General features: G+C 43.6%; 1 protein-coding gene across 3 annotated transcripts in view; it reads left to right on the top strand.

The window, feature by feature from the left end:
* SMG7 (SMG7 nonsense mediated mRNA decay factor) overlaps positions 1 to 25,718 on the top strand; it is a 484,004-nt gene that overhangs the window by 385,366 nt on the left and 72,920 nt on the right. For all 3 annotated transcript variants that reach the window (XM_078643137.1, XM_078643126.1, XM_078643118.1), the window contains exon 17: positions 15,695 to 16,075. In XM_078643137.1, coding sequence (XP_078499263.1) covers positions 15,695 to 16,075 — 381 coding nt within the window. The remainder of the gene's footprint in view (positions 1 to 15,694; positions 16,076 to 25,718) is intronic.

Below are 25,718 nucleotides of genomic sequence, written 5' to 3'. Positions count from 1 at the left end.
TGTTCCGAATGCAGTGTCTTTCAACAAGGTTATTGTAAAATTAGAAATACCACTGACAAGTTGATTTAAGATCTGATGTTTATATTTGAAAGTACCTGTTAGGCTGCATGGGCAGGTTAATATACAGTATGGTATACTCTACTGCAGTGCTGCTTTTTTATGGATAGGGGTGCTCCAAAGGCCCCTTTTGGGTGAATACATGGTAAGCCTGAATCAGAAATCCGAAAGATGTGCGAAAATATAACGCACCCCTTTCATTATACATGTGTACTTTTAAACTTGCATTCTGTTCAGCGCAATGTTTTAGATGGTGCATCCAACTAAGTGTGTTTTTATCTGTGGTTTAGAAAGGACAGCAATACTAAAGTGGCCTTCCTGTACTTCAGTGCTAGACCAAATATAGAAGTGTTGTTGGACAACATTTTGAAGAGGAGCTGGCACATAAATAGCGGTTTTATCAACTATGGTAAAACGTCAAAATCACTAGGCCGTTTCACATAATTGGCAACATTTTCCATTAATCTCATAACATAATGCATAATTTCACTGTTTTGCCACAATTAGCCGACCCTGTCATTAAATTTTGACCTCCAGCTTTTACATAATTGCTGTGGCCCTTATTTTGTGGTACAAAATCTATGCGTTCCAAGCTTTCACTGTATTTCACTTAGGCCGTTTATCTGACTCAAAGGAGACTATTTGAAATTCAGAAAAAGCCAGAAACTCTTAATTTCCATAAGGATAATCCATGTTGGACTGCAGCGGTCCACCATATCTAACTTTTTGCTGTAGAATTTATCCTATTGCACTCCATTTAAGCCGCTTTACAGATGTTCCCTGTTACTCTTCACCCTCAAAACATTGTTCATCATTTCCATCACAACAGCCTGTCGTGTGTGAGCTCCAAGCTGTGTGCCAACCTGCCCTATACTTACTTCTTCCCAGACAAACTGGTTTTATGGACCCGGGCATTCTTATTTTCTATGTTGTGATTCAGCTCCATGTTGTTCAAAACATGACCCAGCCAGCGTTCTGTGCTCCACCTCACACCTCCAAAGAGGGGGCAAGACTCCATCACTTAGACTCCAAGAGAGCGCTGAGCTTCTTCATAAATGGTTCCAAAGAACATGGACGGTGATCAGCTCTTTGTAGTGTTCTCTGGAATGAAGAAAGGCAAGGCTCTGTACAAGTGACCATCTCATGATGGGTTGTGCTCTGCATTCAAATCTGCTACTCATGGGCTTAAAAGCTGCCTCCGAAAGGATTGCGTGCTCATTCTACTAGGACTAAAACTGCTACAACGGCATTAGCACACGGAGTCGCTGTCCTAGACATTTGCTAGGCGTCTAAGGAGACGTACCTCCATAACTTCATGAATCACTATTATCTGGATAGTCTGGTTCACAGAGAGGGGCCCTTTGCCCACACAGTACTGCAGGACTTTATGGTTTGAGTCTATACAGCGACCCACCTACATATTGGTGGCACTTTTGTATCTGTTCAAAAGGTGGGGAATCTGTAGCTAGAAGTCTATTAGAAGAACAAGTGACTAGCCTTCGGTAACGCTCTTTCTGGTAGTGAATCTATGTAGCTGCAGATTCTGCACCTCCCTTCCCTTCCTCCCTATTTTGTGGTTAGCCTGTAACAATTAAGATCCCAAGTTTAGGAATCTGCACAGTCATCTCAACAGTTTGCTTTTAAGGCTCTGCAACTGGGAGCGCGGACTGTCTCAAAAGTAATAGAAGTCAGTGCGCTGGACTGGTGTCTATATTGGCTCCGCACATAATTTCTAGAGTGAAATGGCAGCAGTGCTGAGCCATCCTGTGCCTCCTACTAGTGCACTGAGTGTAGGAAGCTGGCTTTGTATAAACTATACCAAAATGAGGTTTAATGTGCACAGTCCAGTGGAGCCCCAGGTAAAAGTGGATAGCACCTTACACACTATTTGTGGTAGTGTGGGCGAGCAGTAAGGCTTTATCAGAGGGTAGTGTTAAGCATTTGTTGTACACACTCGGTCAGCAAATGATGTCACACACTCAAAGATTGAACTCAGACCAATCTGTTTGTATAAAAATATTATTTAGTTATTTTATGTCTAGAACCAAGCCAGGCCTGGTGCAGGTAAGTGAAATAATACTTTGCAATACGTATGCAATGATTTACAGTTGAATGCACGTTCAAATGCAGTTGGTTAAATTACAAGTAAGTCAACAGTTTGAAATTACTTTTCAGTGTCTTTACAGATTACTGTGCACGTTACGTTTTAGATTACTTTTGCTAATCAGTGTGATATGCCTAGATATCACACTGAGCGAGCCATTTCTTAGACAAAAGGTAAGTAATTCACTTTTAGTACTTTTGCAGTTTTTCAATGTTTCATACAAACCAACTCAACACTTTTCAAGAGAAAACAGTCTATGCAATCCTATGGAAGGAAATTAAATTAACGGTTTGTAGGTAAGCACTTATTTGTGGGAGATGGTATTCTGGGGTTAGAACCAGGGTTCCTCCAGGGTCATCTATGCGCACTCGGAGCACCCTCAGCGGCACTAGGGGGGCCGGGTGCACAGTGCTGGGACCCAGTGTTAACCAGTGGGGTGTACGGGGCCTCCGGTTGGTGGCTGCTCAAGAACAGGCCACAAGGTTGTGGGAGCAAAGCTCCTGGACTTCAGCTCAGGGCAAAGGGGGATCAAGTTTAGCACAAAAGTTGCACCCACAGCGGCACAGGGGCGGCCAAGTGCAGGGTGCTGTTTTGGCGTTGGGTGCCCTGTTTTCAATAGGAGTTGCTGGTTTTGGATTTTGGCTGCAGGCTTGGTCCAGGAAGACTTCCAGGAGAAACCAGCAGCTGGGCAGGTAAGTTGGGGGGCTCGGGATGTAGGTGCACCTCAGGTTCTCCTCTCCAGGGCGGCTGGATGTAGGGGTGTCTTTTGAGGTCAGATTTCATCTTACAGGGCCACTCGCTGTTGGGGGGAGGGGGGGAAGTCTCCTTGCAGAGGCTTTAGGCTACGTCGGGGAGTCCTGGAGGGGTCAACCCACGGTGGACTCTACTCTGGAGCACCTCACTCGAACCGGTGGGCCACACTAACTCGGGCCATAGGCGACGGGTGCAGTGGCGGTTCCAGGCGTCTGGTTTCTTTGTCCTCAACAGGCTCAGACTCTGTCTTGGGAGTTTTTTTAACAGAGCTGCTGTTCACAGGAGATCCGGTCTTTGTGGAAGCCAGTCAGTCCTCCCAGGGTTCTGGAGGTCCCTGGATGCAGGACAAGGCGACTTTTAGCGCAGGTTCTCTGGAAACTGCAGACTGGCCAGTAGGGAGAAGTCTGTTCTTCTCTGCAGTGTCCTCTGCTGGGCGTCGTCTTTCGTCCTTCGTAGATTGCGGCAATCTGCCTTGTTGGTTAAGGGTTGCCCCCTAAATACTGTATTTAGGAGGCGTTTTGGGAGTCTTGAGGTCAGTAGCCAATGGGCTACTGACTTTAGGGTGACTACACCCTTGGTGTGCTCACCTCACGTGGGGAAGTGGGCACAATCCCTAATCCTGATTGGAGAGTGCCTGGCATCTGCAAGATGGCGGGCACTGAAGAGTGGGCTTTACCTCTCCTCCCCCACATGAGGGCTGGGGTTGGCAGAGGTGGGCACACTTTCTCAGCTGATCTAATTCCTGATAGCAGGAGAGGCTGGGGGCCATGTTACAAAGGCTGCAAATAAGGGGTGTATCCACCCCAGGGAAGGGACCCATTGGTCCCTGACCTCTACCTACCTATAACACACCTAAATCTAGTGTTTAGGGGCGCTCTGACCCTTGCTTCCTCTGATCCAGAAACAATAGGAAAAGGACAAAACAACCCTGCATCCAACTAACAAGAGGAAGACACCCACTGACTTGGTCCCAGCCTTATAGGCCTGTCTCCCCTCGAACCTGGTTCTGCGAAATCCTGGTGTCTCCTGCAGCCAGCAACCTCAAAAACCCCAGAGGACCTGCCTGCCTTCCCTTCAAAAGACTGCTGTTGAACAAATCCGGTGTTCACAGGAGAAGCAATCTCTGGCAGCAGACCAAAACCGCGAATCCAGCCCACTCTGCACCCACCGAACCCTTCCCGTGTGGAAAAACACCACGAGGTGGTCACCCCAGTGGTCCTGAACCGAGATCCGGCGACCCCTGACCTGTCTCAAGCCTACAGCCAATGCCTGCAGTCTAAATCCAGAAGGCCCCACTAACCGCGACCAAGAGTTGGTAAGAAGATCCGACCCCAAAAGGCAGCCCTGCGACAGACGCCCCAAGGCCTTGTGTGCCCAAACTGACGGTGCCTGACCAACCCCTATCTTCCCAACTTACCTCTCGAAGTGGTGGTCGCACCCTGAAGTCCTTCATCTCCCTGCCTGCAGTGCTTTTGCAAACCGGAGGTTCTCCACTGGAAACCACAGGGCGCCCAACGTCAAAACAGCACTCTGAACCCAGCTGCCCCAGTGCTGTTGAGGGTGCACCTTTTTGTACTAGTTTGTTTCCCCATTTGCCCTGACCTAAACCCTAGGAACTTTGCTCCCAACAACCCAGTGGCCTGCTTGCCAGCAGCCACCAACCGGAGGACCCCTTATCCCCATTGGAAAACATTGGGCCTCAACGCTCTGCACCCGGCCACCCTAGTGCCGCTGAGGGTGTAACAAGAGTGCATCACTGATCCTGGGGTACCCATGAGTCTAACCCCAGAACCTTAACTCCCACAGTCGGAAACTTACCTGTGAACCGATAACCTGTTTTTCCTCCATAGGATAACAGTAACTATTTTTTTCCAAAATGTTTCTAATTGTGGCGTTTTGAAATCTAAAAACATTCTTTTAAAATCGCACGAATAACCAAAACGTATATGCTTACCTGTTTGCAGGAAATGTCCCAGTGCTGAATCTAGGTATCCAGCACTGAGTTAGAAAAGTAACGTAAAAAGTAACTTGCCTGTAATTTACTGAAAAGCCTATTCATTTCAATGTACTGCATTTGCTAAGTATTCCAACCCACTGCATCCCCTGTAAATCAAACAAAGTACAATTCCTGTTGCATTTTCAAACTGTTCTACATTCAGCAACTTATTACTGTAAAGTATTTAAATCCTTACCTGTGACAGGCTTGCTTGGTTCTAAAATAAAACAATATTTTTTTTATACAAAAACAATTGGCCTAGAGTTCAGTTCTTGAGTGTGTGAATTCATTTGCTGATTGTGTACATCAAATGCTTAACACTGTACTCTGAAAGTGCTTTACTGCTCGACCACTATACCACAAATAGAGAGAAATGTTCTATCTAACTTTAACCTCTGCCTACCTCTGGACTCTATACACACTATACCTCATTTTGGTGTAGTGTATATATAGAGTCAGTTTTCTACACTAGGGACTTGCAGAGGTTGTCAAAGGTTTTGCAAATTGGGGGAACAATTGAACTGTTTGGGAAAGAGCTCTGCCACTGAGGACTGCTGGCAGGCTACAATATCCACACAGTTGTGCTTGGTAAAGGTGTATGGTATTGCCCAGGTGGACACCATTTAGCGGAATATTCCCTAAGAATGTCTTGGTTGCCTCTTTCTTGGGGATGGAGTGTGTCCTGGGGTTTCAGTAAGACTCCTAGCTTTAGGGTGATAAGTCTAGGATGCACTTTACTATTCATCTTGCTATACCAGCTTTAAAAAAGGAATGACCCCTGTAAGGTTTCACAGAGGCCACAACGAGCTGATCAAACTATCGAAGAGCAAGTGAGGAAGATAGGAAGGGCAGTTTGTGGTTGGTCAGACAATTTTAAGGACTTGGACATCTGCGTTATCTGCTTGCTAGCCACCACTCATGGTAGGCACTGCTCTAAGGTCTATGCAGAGCTTGTGTAGCTATAGCCACACACACTAAGATTTAAAAATGCTTCTTACCTATAAGCATCTTATCTTTGTGTGTAGTGCTGTAGATTTATATGCATCCACCCTCCTCCCAGGAAGCTTTTGATTACTGCAGATCTTCTATTGTTTCCCTGTTGGTACTGCACAATGAGCATGGTGCACCACTCTAGGCTTGCACGACCTTCCATACACATTCTCACCCATTGTGCTGTGCTCATGTGAATTGTGTATCAAGAGAAGAGTTATAGTACATCTCGTGACTTGAAAGAATCTTTGAAGAAAACACAACATCCGACCCAACACTAAACACTAGGAGTATGGAGACCATTTGAATTGACATCACCAAATGCTACAAACAAACGCTTACAGAGTAATTAACGTTTTCACTTCCAGGATTCCTCAGAATACCTTGTGGAAACTAATCTCTTGTACTTGAACCATGTATTGAGAGGTCAAAGACGACAAAAATTAATTTTGGGAACGGTATTCCTGTGTGTGTGTGGGCAAATGAACTTGTTGTAATCACATGTGATAACAAGTATTGGCATAGCCAATAGGTCTTACCTTTGGGACCTTATAAGTGTTTAGTTATCCAGCACAATATCCTTGGTGCAACATCATCAACTCTTGGAACAGTGGGACGAATGGATGTCCTGCACCACCAAGAGCAGCCAGTACATTGTAATAGCGCATCACATCAGTATAATAAGTCTGCGTTCCCCTCCCCCGAAGTGTCTTTTGTAAAGCCAGACAGATAGGCCTTTTTACCACTCTAAATATTTGTGCATGAATGTTTTCCACAAGAGTTAGTCATTTGCCAACAAATGAAGGTCAGTTTCACTCCCCTACCTTCCAGCTCGGACTCCACAATGAGTGGCACTCCGGTTTCATAGGTTCATTTGATGTTAACCAAAAATGTACCCCTTGATACCCGCTATAAAGCCCTAAACATGATATGCTGTGCAAGGTTATTTTAAGCACTGAAGAGCACATGATTTACTTGGACACAAAGAAAATGCATACCTTATTTACCTCATGCCGAATGTAAGAGAACAGGACTGAACTGCTGCCTTCTGCCAGTACTATATTAAGGCAATGGGAGGCTTCAGACTTACATCGTCGACACAAATGCCCACAAGAGGTAGACTGCTACAAATGACCTTGTTGCTTGGAGAAAGAAAGGATTGCACTGGCATTCTGAAAATCCCTGCAAGGCAACAGCAGCTTCTTAATACTGCATGGTCTAACTGAGGCTGGTAATAAAATTCAACAATTTGGTTGAGCATATTAAAGTGTGTCAAGAATTGTTTAATTATGATTTATTAATTTTAATAAAATACAACCGGGGTTATCCGGCCCCTAATCCAAGTTTCAGTGTTTGGATGATTTTATTATCTGTGCCTCTGGGGAAAGAGGGGCTGGGAAGCAACCATCCTGGGATCCCTGTTTGGAGGGGAGTTTTGGGGGTCAACAAACCAAACAATAGGAGGAGACTCAGCCATACCTAGCCGCACTAGATACAAGCATGCTGTCAAGGGGTTAACACGTGCTGAAGAGATCTACACGTCCATCAAGTTTATGGTAATGGAGCCAGTGTTGCTGCCCAGAGTGTATGTTGTGGGACACCCCTGATTGCTTTTGACTAGTTGGCCAGTACCCCGGTGAGTGTGTTCGCACACCTCCAAAAGGACCTCTCAGAGATTGCAGAGGTTGGACCTAGATCTCCTTCCATGTTTTAGGCATTTTGAGTACTATTTGTTACCTTTTGGAAACTGCGTCAACAAGAGGAACTATACTAGTACTAACTTTTTTACAAACTTAACAGTGATGTACAGGAGAGACTCCAGTGCCATTCCATTCATTTACTGGAAGATGAACAATTCTGGAATTCATTACAAACTTCGGACCATCTAGACGTTTTAGAGATACAAGAAATATTTTTTGGGCAATTTTAATGAATATTTGTTTTGTTTAATAGTGATAGCATACTGTGTTGTGTGTTGGGTCTCCACTCAGATATCCAGTTATACAAATAAGTTGTATGTTAAACAACTGAGAAAAAGAGGGCGAGCAAGACAAAGTGTAGTGTAGTTCCTATAGTCCCAATAGGCTCTGCGCATTGGAATAATATATCTTATAGATTAGACGTAGGACTGAGGTCTACTAGGTCTCTATCGAATATACTAGACTTAATTGTGAGTGCCAGCTAACTCCGAGGTCACTAGAAACTTTCTCGAATGAACAAGAAGGGATTAGTTTCTGACAACCGCATAAACATGACAACTTTGTTTCCCCAAGATAAAACTGATCTTCACAGTCATGGAAACAATAGATCTAGTCATTCGTGCATGCTTCGTTTCACCAGAGGTGCAGAGAAAGAGAGACAGGCGTATTCAATAAAAGTATTTATTGAACAGTTTTATTTCTCATGTGGAAGAAATGAAATGCTACAATTGTAATACTGTCTGTAAAGTATAATATGTACAGCAAAAAGAGTATTATAGAATAATACTGTAAAAGCATGGTATGGTATGGTTTCTAAGCCATAGAATACATACATAAATAAATAAAGACTAAAAGTACTCAACTGTTGCTTCTAAAATACGCCTACCCCGATGTACCTAACCTAAGTCTAGTACGAGGGAAGGAGTAAGTGAGGTGTAGCATAAATCTAGTATTCTTTTTGCCAAGAATCTACCCAAGATTTCTCTTCGTGTCTAATCAGCTCCGTACCTTGGTTTAGAACGAAGGTCTAGTATCTCTCTGTCTCAGGACTCGATTTCCCAACAACCCGCAAGGGTAACTTGGAAACACTGGAGCTGGATTTTTCGTCAAGAGAAAAGACTGCGTCTCTCTCAGTGCGTCTGCTGGAGGGTCGGCTTCCTTCTGCACTTGCTGTAGCAAGCTGCGTCGGGCAAGTAGGTAGTCGAATTGCTCCAAACCACCGTGTGTTTGCTATGGCAAGTGTGGGCATATTTATACCTTGAAGCTGCCGAGTTTGACGTAAAGGTGGACATAATAACGTCATCAAAGAGTCTGTTCTTTGAAAACTCCATGAGTTCTTGGACAAATCAATATTCAAGCAAGGGGAAGTCCCTAACTTCTGAAGCAGAGTTTTTCCAAGAAATCGTTGTGTATTTTCGGAACTAGTGGAAGTAGCCATGCCGTATTTGAACTGCATGGGCCATGTCTAAATATGGTTATGATTTCTATGTCTATATAAGGACAAGGTGATTTATACCTATATAAAGGCATGAATCGGGAAAATTACACTAGGGTCCTAAAACGCTATACAACAAAAGAGGAGGAGAGGATCATGAACAGAAATATCTTTTGAACACACATCCATTGCCAGCTTCATGTTAAGTCACTTGGACGATGGAAAGTAAGGCAGAGACAAGAATAGACTGCAACAAATTCTCCAGAATATCGACTACCAAAATATCATGAAGGTAATTTTACATATGTAATTTAACTTTACGGAATTCCGCATCTATATACCTTGACAATGTAAATATCATCAAGGCACATAGATGTGGAGTTAATAAAAATAAACCTTTACTTACATATACATATTTTCAGTGATGATATTTTGGTAGTCGATATTCCTGCTATGTTTTGCAGCACAATATTTTTGCGCTTTATTTTCGGACATGTAACCAATGAGAGTAGTACTAAGGCCAAAATTAATACTTGCTGCCGCATTTTGAACAATTTGCAAATAGTAGAGAAAGCATTCGGGCAGCATCATATGGGTGTCACTGTCATTGTTAAGACATGATGAAATAAATGGTTGCACCACATTGCAGAGAGAGGAAAATAGAAGCAAAAATCCCTTTGGACAAAGGTCTTGGGCAACTCAAGCATGTGGAGTCTACTTTTTGAGGTCTCATTACAGACCGAGACAGTATTGTATACAATAGTCCACAGAGTCAATCCTTGCTCAGAATTAGATGGATTTTGTGGTAGTCTTAATTGCGTTGCTCTTATTGATTGCTTTCTCTTACTCTGCATTTGACAGGCCATAAGAGCCTTTATGTCTTGCTGTTGATAAATATGCCCTTTGTCTTGCTCTGAGCTGTACTGCAGCTAAGAAAGCAGATCCACTTTGAAACAACGTCAGTTTTCAGCATTTCAGTGTCACCTAGTGTTCACTGGAAAAACTGTAGCATAAATAAGGAAGGTACAACATTGATCTTGACAGGCATTGAACTGGTTGTGCATGTGTGCAAAGTAGGGGTGGACGTAGAACTTGCATAATTTGCTATTTCGTAATTATGCGTAATTGCAGCAAAATCACACAAGATTACGTGGAATTACAAGAATAGTGCAACCCAGTATTTACTGCAGTTTTCTTAGAAGAAAATGTCCAAAATGGACCTGAGGATGCATTGTGAGGTAAGAAAATTGAGCTACGTTCAATAGAACACAAACCGCAGCAGCCGGCAGTCCCTTGAGCTTGCTAAGTTCATTGTTCCTGTGATCTTGCGATAGGATTTTGTGCCAAATTATGCATACGTATGCAAATGGCTGTAATCATGTAATTTTGTGTCAAAAGAGTAACGTGAAATACCCAAAATTACATCAATGACTCCAGTGCAGTTAAAATTTCACCCAGGCCTACTGTAAAGGTAAGCAAGATCGATTGGCATTGCCAATGTTTGTTTCAACTATGGAGCAAACAAAACCCTTTTATCAAAAGGGCAGGACAAGATGCTGACCAGGATGAGGGAGTCCAAGCCAATAAGCAGTGAACCAAATAGACAAGTTAGTATCCTGAATAAGAACTGCAGTTCGAAAGCAGGACCTGGCATCTTTCATCTGAGTTTTTTTTTAGTTTTTTTTTTTAATTGAAATCTGACATGATGCATTGAAATACATTGGACATGCAAAGTTACACACAGAGGGTAAGTTAAACAAAATAAACATAAGAAGAACACAAGAAACGTATCTTTCAAACATTATCTTTTCAGTGTACTTGCCTATAAACATGATAAGATCTATTCCTTTACCCAACCTCTTGTCTGTTTAGTTCCTCCATCCAAACAATAAGTGGCTTCCAAATTTTCATACCTTTTTTCTAGTTTTTAAACCTTTATATTTATATAAAGCGATTTCTTGTTTCCCAATAAAAATTAGTCGATTTAATCACTGATATAGTAAGTTGGTGGTTCAGAATTCTTCCATACTGTGGCAATCAAAAGACGTGCTATTGCTAGACTTAAGAACACAAAATCTCTTTGTGGAGTGTCAAATTGCATTGTTACATCAAAGCCCAGTAGCATTAATGTAGAGGAGATCTTAACATTCCTTGCCAGTGTCTGTATCATAAATGCCTGAATTCCTTTTTTTAAATCATCTAATTTAGCACAGGAGTAAAACATATGTATTAAGTCAGCTGATCCAGTTTGACATCTTGGGCAATTATCCGTTTCTCTTTTTCCCCAATTATAAAGCTTCAATGGTGTATAATATAGGCTATATACCGTTTTATATTTCCAGGACCGTATCTATATCAACCTCCCCATCGCTTAGTTTGGTTGCCCAGTTTGCTTCTGTTTTTTCTAAATCATTAGGCATACATTTTTGCAATTCCTGATAAAAATCTTTTAACTTGTTTTTAGAATTACTCATAAGCTGTAGTATTGGTATGGGGTCAAAACTGATGCTCTCTTTTGGAACATCTCTCATGCAATTCTTGACTTGTAGATATTTAAAGCATGAGTCACTTTGTAAATCATGTTTCTGTGCAATTTCTATAAACCTGCGCATTTCTGTATTTTCATAAACATCTATCAGCATTACAATCCTCATTTTGTTCGCATTTTCTAGCCATATCATCATATGTTTATGTGCAGGAGATCAGAATGCCAAAGTGACGAATATTTGGTGAACCTGTTAATCGTACATGTCTTCACTATCTTTCTCCAGTTTTTAATTGCACAGTCAATACATTTATATCCCTTCTTTTGATATTTTCTCATGTCATCTTGATGCTGGAATAGTACCCCTGCGGCTTCCCCAATTGCCAATTCATAAATAGTTGGTATTTCCCCTATATAATTTTGGGGGGTCTTATGATAGTAGAGAATACCCAGGTTCTGTAGGGCCGTAGCCCAATAGTATAGCTGTATATTAGGAGCGTTCCATCCACCTTGCTCGATCGGTTGATTCAAATATTTATAGGCACGTCGAGTTTTCTGGTAGCTCCAAATAAAATTAGTGAACAACCCCTCAATTTTCCGTATTTTTTTGGCCATTAATTCTAGGGGGATGGCCCGCATTAAATACAAAATGTTTGCAAAGATCTTCATTTTAATTACATTTATCCTGCCAATTATCGTGATATGCAGATGGTCTAATCGTTTCAATTCCCTACTGATTGAGGCCATCACTGGATCTATATTTATTGTCCAGATATTGCCCATTTTGGCTGTCAGTCTAACTCCTACGTATACTGCAGACTCCTTTACTCGAGGATCATCCAATATACAGTAGGGGAGCACATAATGTGTGTCTTTGAGCTATTTAACAAGTATCCAGATCTCTTCCCAAATTTTTCTGCCAACCTTTACTTCCATGATTGCTTCTTGTGGGTCTAGTGTTAGCAAGGCAATATCATCGGCATATGCCAATATTTTTGTCTCATAGCTATGAGAGATAACTGGCTTGATTATAGGGGAGTTTAAAATCAGGAAGATAAAAGGATCTAGATAAAATGCAAAAAGAATTGGAGAACAAGGGCAGCCCTGACGAGGCCCTCTTTCTATCTTCAGCCTTTTGGATGTATACCCCATTATCTGAATCTTGGCGTGAGGATTATAGTACATGGCCTGCATTTCCCGTATAAATCCTGACCCAAAGCTTCTCTCAGCCAGTTTATCCCACAGGTAGCTCCAGGCCACCCGATCAAAGGCTTTTTCGGCGTCTAGGAGGACCACAGCCACCGTTCTTTTCTCTACCTCAGCAATATCCAATAATGATATTACCCGCCGCGTGTGGTCTGTGGTCCCCGGCCTGGAACAAAGCCATGTTGCCATGGTGAAATAATTTCAGCAATGTTTTTCTGTAATCGGGCGGCCATGACTTTAGAGTATATTTTTGCATCTGTGTTCATGAATGATATTGGGCGGTATGACGAGGGGAGTTCTGAGGGTTTGTCTTTCTTTAAGAAGACCACAACATCTGTATCCTGCCATGAGCTTGGGGGTATTCCACGATATTGTACATCCAAAAATAGGTCTTCATGAGAGGTGTTATTTGTACTGATAGCATTTTATACAGCTCAGTTGGGATTTTATCTGGCCCAGTTGCTTTGCCAGGTGAAAGAGAGACAGTTCCAGCTGTACTGCCTCTAATGTAATTTCACCGCTCTAATTCCGGAGTCGTTTCACTACTTATGTTAGGAAGGGATATACCACAATTATCGATATCTTCTATATCATCCTGCTCCTCTTGATCCCCTCCCGGGAGTTCTGCTTGATATAGTTTACTATAGAAATCCTCAAAAATGTTGACAATCCTCTCAGTATGTGACGTCATTACCCCATTCGAATCTTTCATTTTTGATATATTCTTTCTGACACTTTTTTTGTCTCGTTGTCAGCGCTAATAGCTTCCCAGTTGTCTCTCCATACTCCTACAATTCCTTACGATATATATGGAACTTTTTTCCGCCACTTTCTCATGAAAATATTGATTAATTTCGGCTTTAGCCAGTGCTATCTTAGACAATGTTGTATTACTACATCTTCCGAAGCTCTATTATATATTATTTGTATGTGTTTTGATTCCAATTTACCTAGTTTATTCACTAGTTGGTCCGTCTGTTTTTTCTGCTCCTTACCATTATGGGCACCAAACCCTATTATTTCTACCCTCAATGCAGCCTTATACGAATCCCAGACTAGTGCACGGGAAGCGCTAAATCTATTGCAATCAAAAAAAGATTGCGTCCATTGCTTGATATATGCACAAAATTTATCATCTAATAATAATTTCCTATCAAAAGTCAATGAAGTTTGTCTGCCCAGACCCTGAACTTCCCTGATTTCCATAATTTACGTATTATGATCCGAATATAATTTTGGGAGTTTTACTATATCCAGGTTATCTACCCACTGTACAGGTACCAGAAAAAATCCAAACGATCACATTTCTTGTGTGGTTGCGAGTAATGTGTTTTTCTACCCATATATCCGCAACCCCATGCGTACTTTTGAATGCGGAGAGTGCCTTGAATACCTTAGGCTTCCTCCCTTTGTAGTTATTGCTCCAAGGACCACAATGCATCTGTGACTTGTTGTCTCCGTTCCTGTGTCTGTTGAGCCTTGGTCCAAGGGCCTCCTACTATTGAATTTGCCTTCTCAGCTTGCAGATCACTGCTCTCCTTTATTCGGGCATGTCAAAGTGGATCATGGGTCCAGCGCTCCAAGAGAGAGAAATCCGCACCTACCACCGAACCCGCAGGATCCGTGGAACTCTCCGCTTATTGCTAATGCTATTCCCATCCATATGTATGTTGAAGTCGCTGCAGATAATCAGAGCGTGACCATTGTGCGAATTCCAACTCTAGCTCCTCCCATATACTGGGATCGTCTAGGTTTGAACCATATGTTAACTATAGAAAATCCCAATGATATCTCCATTATGACCCAACGTCTCCACTTATCTGCTTTTGTTCGATAAACTGCTCCTCTTTGTTGTTTAATGTATGTAACCACAACTCTCGTTGTTGTTGTTTAGGTGGAGCATACTGCTAGATTGTACCCTCTAATTTCAAGACACATGTTGTTTCCCCCATGGAATATGTGTCTCCTGTAGGCATAGGACATCTGGGTTCAATGTATTGATTATTTCGAAAACCTTTGCACGTTTTGCCTTATCATTTAAACCACCAACATTTGATGAGCAGATTCTGAATGTAGCCATATTTCTTTATTTGGGATACTCTATATTTCCTTTGCCACTGCTTATGCCAGCCTTGTACGGTATAACATACCCTATTGTGCATCCGTCTGTATCTGTCTGAATTTCGTGTTTTTTTTTACTTCTTTCTGCCCAGCCCCCCCCCCCACCTATCCCTATAAACCTCCCTCCCTCTCCCCTTCTGTGACCCCACTTCGCCCCCCTCCCTTCTTACCACCTCCATATGTGCTCCCCTCCCCCCCTACCACCCTCCACCCTACAACTAAGGTAAAAGGGGCTTATAGCCCTTACCGATGGAGAGAGTCTTTGCTCCAGTCCCCTCTTTACTCTAATTCTTTATATCTTACATATCGTATTTTAATACCAACAACATTGTAATTCATGTTCCTGATTATATTCACCTTCTACAGGTTTCACAATATCTTATCTTTTTAGATATCTAGTTTTGTTCTCTCAGGTTTCTTGCTTTATGCTTTGCAAGATACCAGGCCTGTCATCCCAGCTCTGAGTTATGTTTGTTAGCCTACAGCACTATTAGCCACCAATATTTGCTGGTCATTATCCCTGGCTGTATTGGCACGTAAAGTACAAATTGGAATTTTTAGCTGTATAACAGTTACGAAAGGAAATAGATAAAGATGAGTGAAACTAACTGACCTATAAATGCACTTACAGGACACTATAAAAAGTGTCAAGATAATTTAAATATTGCCAAATAGAATTTCTGTGGTGTGGGTTTTGAACAAAAGATTGTGGTGTTGCCACTATACTTGGCTACCTAAATGCCCTAGCACACATTCTCTTCATTTAACTGTTTAGTTAGTACAGAAATGTAGCCAATTAAGTATTTGTCACCTGAATGTTGCTTACAACATGTTTATTTTTCTCTAGTACCAGCAAATGGATACATCCAAACAGCTTTGGAATCCTACTCAGATGTCTGGTCCCATCGGGAAACTTCTGCCCATGAAGCAGTCATACTACATGGCCTCACAGGAACCCATGAAGCTCTTCGAGCAGTCTTTGCAGCACCCAAGCATGCAGCAGCCCCTGGAGAAGAAGATGAAGCCCTTCCCCATGGAGCCTTATAACCCGGTGCCGTCTGAGGTTAAGGTAGCGGACATGTTCTGGGGCGAAGCTCCTGCTAACACCTACAGCATGGCTGAAACCCGGGCACTTATGGAGCAACAAGCCAGCATGGACCGAAGGAGCAAGCGGCCACCAGGAGTCTTCCGTCCTGACCAGGATCCTGTAAATAGAATGGCTTTTGAGGTAATGCAACTGTTCGACTGTATCTTGTTGATTGTTTGGGGTGTTCTCTACACAGAAAGTGGAATTTCTAGTCCATAGTAGTTTTTATTGAGTTGATATAGTTCCTTTTGGAAAGGTTGCCTTTGCTTTAAAAAAATCAATTCTGGGTTTGGCGCAGATGGCCTCCTGTTCCTGTATATAGGTGCTCTTAGATACTGTCTTGTTATACTTGTTTGCAGATCTGGGCTGTTGCTCGTCCGATATTATGAATGATGCTCTACTGTTATTCATTGGTGCAGCAACTTGTGTAGTCTGTCTGTGGTGTGTGTGTACTTTACGGCTATTACCATGGCCGGCTTGCTCTGCGTGTCAGACTTTGTGTGTGTGTCCCGCCCCCCCCCCCCTCATTTGATGTAATGTTGCATCTACTTTCTGTATATCCCTTTGCAGTTATTGTAGTGTTAGTCGTTATTTATTTGTCTCCAATTCTCTGTAATGTTAGCATGTGCATCAGGCTTTAGTCATTGCCCTTTTATTTCTTACTGTGTGGGGTTTGCTCATCCTCGTTCAGACTGATATGCAATGTTATTGGTGTCATTCTATGTGGTCGATTTGGTAGCTTTCAATCTAATTTCTTTGGGGTAGTTTTACTGTTCTCTGCCAGTTAACACTTGGTGCCTTTTTCAGTCTTTGCTATCACTGTTGTGTTACAGTGCCATTTGCTCAGTCACCCAGTGCATTATCAAGCAGGGGATTGGAGTACTTAATTGGTAATTTAATAGTGTTTATTGGTATGCATCGTGCGTAGGTTTGTCTCCTGTTGAAAATGGGAAAAAGATTGTTGTATAAATTCTGCATCATCTGTGGGATGGATTGACTGAGCTGTCTCTTCAGTCACTTCATGGATTGGCTGTGGGATTCGGACTGTATTTATTTAGTACTTATCACCCATGGCCTGTCTAAATACACAGCCTTTATAAAAAGATTAATCTTTAACAACTTATTCAGTGCTGCTGGAGAAGAGGAATATCTGACCCAGTAGGTGAGAGTTAAAAACATTGGGGACAAGTGCTGAAAGGAGTGTCCACTTCTGGTACTGAGATTGAAAGGGGTACGTTAAATAAGACCTATTGCATACTACTAAGAGTTTGCAATTGTTTAGATGACGACAATCTCTGAGCTAAATCTGGTGCTAGGTGGTGTAAATATTTGTATGCCAGGAATGATATTTGGAAACTAATACATTCTGTCACAGGTAGTTAGTAAAGCAATATCTGGGCAAATAAAACATACTATTCTTTCTTAAGATGTTTTGTAGCCTGGATGGCTGCATTATGGGCCCTCAAAACCTAAATGTGATAAATAAAATAATAAATAAATAGCAGGGTGCCTCGACAGGTTTCCCTCGGACCCTTTGTTTCCACTAAGAAACCATTGAGATGGGGGGTACCGCAGGGATCTGCCCTCAGTCCTCTTTTATTTAATGTGTACCTAAGGCCATTGGCAGAGCTGGTTGAATCATGGGGCGTCAGAGTGATCTTTTATGCTGATGACACTCAGCTTGTGTTTTCTTTTAAGGATCACTCTGACAGCTCCCTGGCCCGCTTTCGCCACTGTCTGGTTAACATCGCCTCATGGATGTCCATCAACAACTTAAAATTAAATACCGACAAAACGGAGGTGCTATTTTTTAATCAAAAATCTGCTATTCCCTCCAATATCTGGTGGCCGTCTCAACTTAATCCCCCTCCTGTGCCTGTTCAAGCTGCCCGCAACCTGGGCTTTCAATTTGACACAGCTCTTTCCTGCAAGACCCAAATCAATAAGGTTTCATCATCCTGCTTCGGAAAACTCCGAATGATTAAAAAAATCATCCTTTTTTTGCCTTTTGAGTCCCGCAGAACAGTAGTACATGCACTAATCACATCCCATCTGGATTACTCAAACAGTCTGTATGTCGGTGCCCCTGCATATCTCATTAACCGTCTGCAAATTGTGCAGAATTCGGCGGCCCGGTTGATTTGTAACATTCCTTATCGCCACTCGATTTCACCCCATCTGGCCAAACTGCATTGGTTACCTGTGAGATATCTCATTCAGTTTAAGGCCCTGATCTTTGCCTTCAGAGCTCTCAATGGTCGTGGCCCGGCATTCTTAAGGCACAGAATCAGGCGGTCTCTGGCAACAAGGGATCTTAGATCCAACCATCTTTGCCTTCTGTTTTGCCCACGCTTCCGTCTGACTCGCACAAGTGGTAGGGCTTTTGCCGTGGCCACTTCAAGATTGTGGAACTCACTTCCAGATGAACTTAGATTCCTCTCATCTGAGGCTGTGTTCCGGAGGAAACTCAAAACTTGGTTCTTCTCTCGGATCTAGCCTGACGGAATTCTCTGATGGACCCTCTAGGACTTCACACGCTGTCAGCGCCGGGACACCCCCGTTGGGGGTAGCTGTTCGCGCTTTACAAGTGACTAAATAAATAAAATAAATATAGGCAGAATGCTGTGGGGAGCATTAAAGATGTTAATCTCCGGTCCCTACTGTCACAGTACAGTTCTTCCCGGAGAGAAAGATGAGAACGGATTTCATTTTGTATAGTTGACCACTAAAACTGTATATTATTGTTTTGGTCTTGGTAGTCGGTGTCCTCAAAGTTAAATGCTACTCTATGATTTTTTTTCTTTTTTTAATTAATCTGACACTTCAATCTTAAACCTGAAGAGGTTATAATATTTCAGAGTAGACCATGTTGTCCTGACATTTACCCTAGAATGATCATCTCCTTTTGAGCCACGGACCTGTAAAGTTAGCGGTCATCCTTATACGCTTGGACGCTCCGTCTCTTCTCTTCAAGCAGAGTTGGACTTTACTGTTTCTTCTCTTAAAACGTACATAGGGAATTTCACCTCTTAATGGTTTTCCTGAATTACATTTTGTGGCGTTGTAAATTAGCTTCTGCTTGTACTCTGATAAAGAGAAGGTAATTTGAGTTGGACCTCAGTCTACATTTGATGCTTGTGGATTGTTACATAACCTGGAACAATGTCATATTGCTGTATTGGCTTGACGTTGATTGACTTACTTTCATCATGTTGTCTTTTGTAAGGCTGTTGATCACTTTTCTATGGATTCCCCATATATGTTTCCATTCCCTTCCATTGTTCTTGTTCACCCTGCCTTTTAATGGCCCTAATCGTGCTCCCTCCCCTAAAGAATTTCCTCCTTTATGCATCTGCTTCTGTGCATTCTTTTCTCCTTATCTATTTCTTGCTGATACTTTTGATCTAATGGACACTATTTTTGAGGCTAGTTTCTTTACATCTGGTTTTAAATGAATTGTTGAATTCTTGGGCCTGCTGGTTATATTAAATTGGAACTGAGGGGATGCTGTGGGTAAGTCTCCTTATGTTTTGATCTGTGCTTTATTTAATAATGATAAACAAATAGAATAATAATGAGTTTTCAGCTCGTGCAACTGTTGAGCGCATTCCTTTGCATACTCCCATCTTGTGTTAGGCACAGATTTTGCAAGTTGTTAGTTTTGAGGTGACTTGTGACCCGAAATACACAAACTACCAGGTCAAATACTCTAGTGAGGTAGGCAAGTCACTGTTGAAGGAGTTGTTTAGCATGGAGGCCTGCTCACACAGCATCAGGGTCAGTTGTTGCATTCAAATCGCAGGGCTCAGTCTTGCGAATTGACACCGACGACCTTGGAGTTGAGATAATTTCAGTTAATCGAACAGTGCATGCTCATTCTGAAAGAGGCTTGCCGACCCACTACAGTGCGGCATCTTATGCCACCAAATGGAAAAGGTGTCCCCACAACTGTTTTACTAGGAGCAAGCAGCCTCATCATGCCTCAGTACAGAATGTCATCTATTTGTGGCATCTTCTAGAAGTCTGGCCTACCGTATTCCTCTATTAGAACTTTGTTCCCCTCCCCAGTAGGTAAATGTGCCCCCCCTCACCTCCTGCCTGTGAGGGAGTCAGTTGGTGGCCTCATTACCTGACTGAGCCAACGGAAGGCTTGAATCACATCTGCGAGTAAAAATCAAATTGGGCGTCCCCCATCGGAATTGGGCATCCCCCATCGGAATTGGGTGGCACTTGAGCTCTGGCGCGGCCTCATCAGTGGTGCTCAGCGGATCCCTCCGAGCTTATCCTGAGTGCTCAGGAGCCAGGGAGTGACACTTCTTTGCCCACTTCTGGAGTCTAACAAAATGCGAAGAGTGCTGGCTTTTTGAGACTGCCTGCCTATGAAGGCCCTCGCCAGCTACTACTGTAGGGCCCACATCTCAGAGCTGGTTGTAAGCCATTGTTGAGTTCCACCAGAGTTCAAGGTGATGAGGAGTCAATTGTGAGAGATTGAATTGGGGGAGACGAATGCATGTTGCAGGTGAGCATACACCCAGAGGAGAAGGTGCCCCTCCTGCTGAGTGCCTCTAACCAAAGTGAGGTACGATTTTTTTTTGTTGCAGAACAGGCAGGCCACGTACTGGAAACACTTGCTTGTCCAACACATACTATGCCTTCAGCACATCAGCATTGTTCGGGCTGGACTGTTCCCATTGAGCGCAAGGTCTAGACTGATTTGCATATGGCTGGGTCCAACCTGGAATGGCATGGTGAGCAAAAAAACAATGGATTTAGGCCCAGATCTCTGTACTGGGGTGAATGTATGACATTGTTATGCATTCTGTCTATCAATTGTTCTTTTTGCATCAGGCACGCTAAATGGAAATCATTAGACAACAATATGTAATTATTGACTTGTTCAAATAGCGACACTGAGGAAAGAGTTACTTGCCAGTGGTGTAACAATAATTCCTGCAGTGCGGGTGCCCCAAGCTCCAGGGGGCCCTCTCCAGCACTGTGCACAGGCAGCACTGAGAGCTCCTGACTGGGTTCGCAGCATAGGGGGCCCCCACCATGTACTTTGCAGGGGCCCCCCCATAAGTTTTGTTCCGCCACTTTTACTCGCTCCTCACTAAACAAGGATGACACCAATGCGGCCACACTGGACTCTATGCTCTTGTCAATTAAAGTCTCTAGGGAGGCCCTAAAGCACAAAACGGGCACTTTGTTCAGTGACAGTGGTATCTTGTGTGATAATTGCTAAATGGCAGAGAGGACCATGACAAATGAGTTGTCTCTGGCTGACCTGGCGTCCGTAGCTGGAGAGCTGAAAGCTCAGATCTTGAAAATAGAGGAAAGGATCTGTGCATTGAAGTACAGGACCAAAGACGCTTAAGAATGAGCCCATAGAAATAATATCCTTGTAACTGGGCTACCAGAGCTTGTTGAAGGTACTCACGCGATCACCTTTCTGGATATTTGAATTATAGAAACTATAGCGCCAGAGGGTCTCTCTTCCCTTCTTTACCCTTGGATTTGTATACAGGGTCCCGGCTTTACCCCCTCCTCCCGGAGCACCACCTCATTAAATGGTGGCTTTAGTTGCAGCACTGTCGAGATGAAGTGTGTATTTTGTGGCAAGCATGTGGGAAAGAGGAGACAAAGGTCATCCTTTCTGGAGGTTAAAATACCTCGCTAGCTGGGTGTCCAATATGCAATGTTCCCAGCGAAACTGACAGTTGTCACCGACACAGGAACTAAATTCTTCATCATACTATGGGAGGTGTGGGAGTGGATCGAGACAAAGCCACAAGTCAACAGATCACCAACTGCCCAACAGCAGGCCATGCAACTCAGCGAGCCTGCTTCCGAAACAGACTTACTAGAAGGAACTTTCCTGCTAATGCTCAGTCACAATGGAACAGATTGAATGTGGTGGCCTTAGTGGCAAATCTAAACATCTCCAGATCAGTATGACTTTTGGATCATGGTGGAGAAGGGACAAATGGGTCAGACACGGACCCTCAATCTGATTATACACTGGACTCTGGCTCCTGGCCTGGCCTACAATAAGTTACCCCTCAGTCAGTTGACTTTATCTGAGGCTTACTGCTAATGTTTGCAAAGTTGCAGGGGCATTTCTTTTCTGGGCCTGGTGAGATGGGGTTGTTTGTTATGGTCCATAAAGTTGACAATCCACTGTATGCCGCTACTGACTTGATGGTGAAGTGTGTGGGTGGGCGACCATCACCGAAGCCTGAGTCATGCTGCACCGCTTTTCTATCTAGATAAAACAGCTCACTGTATAGAAGATTGTTGTAGGGTTTCTGCTGCAGTAACACCCCCTTTTTGCCAGATTTCTGATGCACTTTGACTGGATGTGCTCTGGATACCCACCAATCAGGTTCCCAGGGCATGTGTTCTTTCCCCAAACTGTACATTGGGTCCCACAATTGGCACTTCCGGCCACATGCAAGTCCCTTATAAAAGGTACAATGGGTATCAAGGGCCCTGTGACCAGGGAAGGCCTCTAATGGCTGCAGCACATATTGTGCCAACCTGTACCTACACACACCCAGCCCCCCACACCCCCACTAGCCCGCCCAACCCATCCAATCTCACCACCCGCTCACCCCACCCCCCATCCCGATTGCACCCATCCCACCCCCCACACTCACCCCACCCCTCTGGATGAGATTTCACAAATAGCCAAATACATGCTACTGTCATCATCGGGGGAGACTTTAACAGTGTTGCTGGCCCTGTGCTGAGCAGTGCACACCAACCCTTGCATGACTGCCATAAGATGATTGGTGAGGAGGGACTGGTAAGAGCAGGGAGGGAGGGAGGGGAGTGGGAGGGCGGCTAGTCAGACACATGGGGGGTAAACCACCCTGCAGACTGACACTACTCATTTTTCTCTGCATTGCACTATTTACATGTTCACCTTGACACTTTTTTATGCAGCAGTCACTGATCCTGAATACTTGACTAGAACAGTACCAAATCATAACCCTATTGTTATATTATTACCTTCACAGAATGAAGTCCCATTCCCACTGGGCTAATCTGGAAAAATACTTCACTAAAATAATAACGCCGTGGAGGGTAATGTGGGGAAGGCAATCACTGCATTGAGAGCCCGGATAACTTTATGGAGAAAACTCCCCATACCGGTGGTAGGGCAAGTTGCGAATGCCAATATGGTGACATTACCTAGACTACTGTATTATTTTGCTGCATTACCAGGGATAATCCCAGAGGTAAATTCCAAGAATGAGACCCTGTACTCGCTGATTTAATATGGGGTAAAAATATATGTAGAGTAACACTATCCAAGCTCCAACCCCCAGTGACAGACGGAGGCCAGGCACCCCTAGACTGCAAGACTTATTACTTGGCAGGGCAGTTGCAGTGGTTTACGATGTGGGTGTAAGTTAGAAAGAACAGACAGATGCCTAAACAGACTAAGGTAGAACACTGCTGATTGCTGACAGTAGTCAAAGATTGCTGGCTTCTCTGCCTACTACAAAGAAACTTGAATGGAGGCCCCATATTTTCAGGACATCCCATTGTAATATTTATCTGCCCTCCCTCATGAGGGTAAGCGGTGAATTTTGACTGAGCAGATTTAGGCATTGAAATTCTGGGTGAATTATTTAGGGCTGGATAACTGTTGACCTTTGAGGGTTCGCATTCAGACTTTGACCTCCGAGCAGGGCAGTTTTTGCTTTACGGAGTGGTTGTAGCAGAACTTAAGAGGGAGAACAGGAGAACCTAGACTGCACCAAGAATGCTATATTATATGTACTACCACTGATAAATAAAAGTCCATTTCAGGCCTGTATCGAACTCTGAGATAAGGTATAAATACTCCTTACAAGCACTGAAAGACAGAGGACCCATTGAGAGCACCCATTCAGAATGGAGACTGAGTAAAAGTGCTGGATAGAGTCCCTAGGGTCTCCAGGAAGGCAAGGTTTAGGTTAATTAATTTCTGTTTTAAACACAGACCATATCTTACACCCAGTAAAGTCAACAAATTCTTCCTGCAAGCTCAAACTTCGTGTCCCAGATGCAGTACTGTGGGGGTGGAGAAGTTTCACATCGTTTGGGACTGCACACACCGTTCTGCATATTGATCTGACGTGATTGCTTTATTATTTACACCAGGGACGACAGAACAGCATTGTCCCCACACGACTTGTGGGATCTGTATAGTCACCCAGCTAAACCTAAAATTACATCCAAATTCATTGGCTTGATAGACCCTCCAGGATTACGCGAATTCGCAATTTGCAAAAATAAACGTGAAATTGGCACTTTTGTTAAAAAAAGGCCGTTTTTTTTTAGTTTTTTTTTTTTACAAAAGCGTCCGTGAAACCTGGGCCCGCCGCACCACCATACAGTTTTTTATGCTCTTCTATCGCTGCTTGGGACACGTAGTACAGCAAAACACCACCTGCAGCAGCTCTATGATCTGAGTCTCGGGGCAGAAATACTAACTTGAGATAAAACAGCGAAAGGTTCCAGTCAATATATGTGCTTTAAAAACGTACAACAACGTAAAGGGCACATACTGTCACATAATACTTTCACACCTGGTTGTAGCAGTCAGCAAAGGCATTGAGCAAGGCTCGCCTCCTCATTGAGACATCCCAGGTTGGTTTGATGCTCTGGAGCCTGTAACTCGCTGGGGTCCAACAAAGCTGAACCTGCAGCTCTGACTCTTCTCTGAGCTATGGAGAGAAGCATGGCCTTCCCCTATTCCAACCCACGCGCCCCCTGCCCAAAAAAGAGAAAAACTAAACTACTGGTACAAAACAAGCTTTAGAGGGGCAAGGTTTAGGAGGGGCTTACACGGCTTACCTGTTGGTTCAGCAAGAGGTCATCCTGTCTGGGAAAGTCTGGCCTCTGTTTTTTCCAACCATGCTTCCCGCAATGCGGAAGTGCGCTTGGCTGTTCCCGGGGTAGGGTACTCCAATTTGAGATGAGCACGAGTTGACATTCAAACCACGTTAAACTAGCTCTACTGCAGCTGAATTGCTAACTCATAAATGAACAGTAACAACATCACAAATCCCATTGAAGTTGAACGCTCTCAGAAGAACAGCTCGCACTAACTAAGCTGTGCTCTCGTATGGCAGCCCCAGCGAGTGGCAGATGTTTACCTTTTCTTTTTTTAAGTCTTGTGTGAAGCGTTGCAGCGCAACACATTGCTCGCTCTGCGAGGACTATTGTGATGAAGGAGATTTCAGGAGTGGGCTTTGAGCCCAGCCCCTCATTTCTATTGGCTGGCGTCACCGTTTATGCTAAACGGCGGCCTGCCATTGGAAATGAGGGTATCTGTAAGAAACAGGTTAGTATTAGATTCCTTACCTTAGAATATCCCCAGGCGTCAGACTGGATCCGCAAATTTTATGCGTAGCAGTAACGTTGCGCGTCGGTAGGCGTCGTCTGCGGCTCCGCGTCCGTCGTCGGCGCCGTGATGACGTCGTCAGAGTACTTAGACGCCGCCTCCGCGTGCTGACGTCAGTTCTTCTTTTTTCCGCGCCAGCAAGCGCAGATCCGGAAAAAGTGGTACCTTAGTCATTTTTTGACTAAACTTTTTAATCTTTTTTGATCATTTTTGAGTCTTCGACTCCGAACGGTGGCAGTAGGGATGCCAGGTTTTAAGCCTTGTGAGGATTGCGACCGACTGATGTCGGTCACCGACCCCCACCGCCGGTGCCTTAACTGTCTCGGCGTCGACCATGATGACAAGACCTGCTCCGACTGCCGGGCCCTGACTTCGAAAGCTAGGCGG

This window comes from Lissotriton helveticus, chromosome 1_1, assembly GCF_964261635.1.
Source record: "Lissotriton helveticus chromosome 1_1, aLisHel1.1, whole genome shotgun sequence".
In the NCBI taxonomy this organism is placed as follows: Eukaryota; Metazoa; Chordata; class Amphibia; order Caudata; family Salamandridae; genus Lissotriton; species Lissotriton helveticus.
This window is presented reverse-complemented; position numbering and strand designations above follow the sequence as displayed.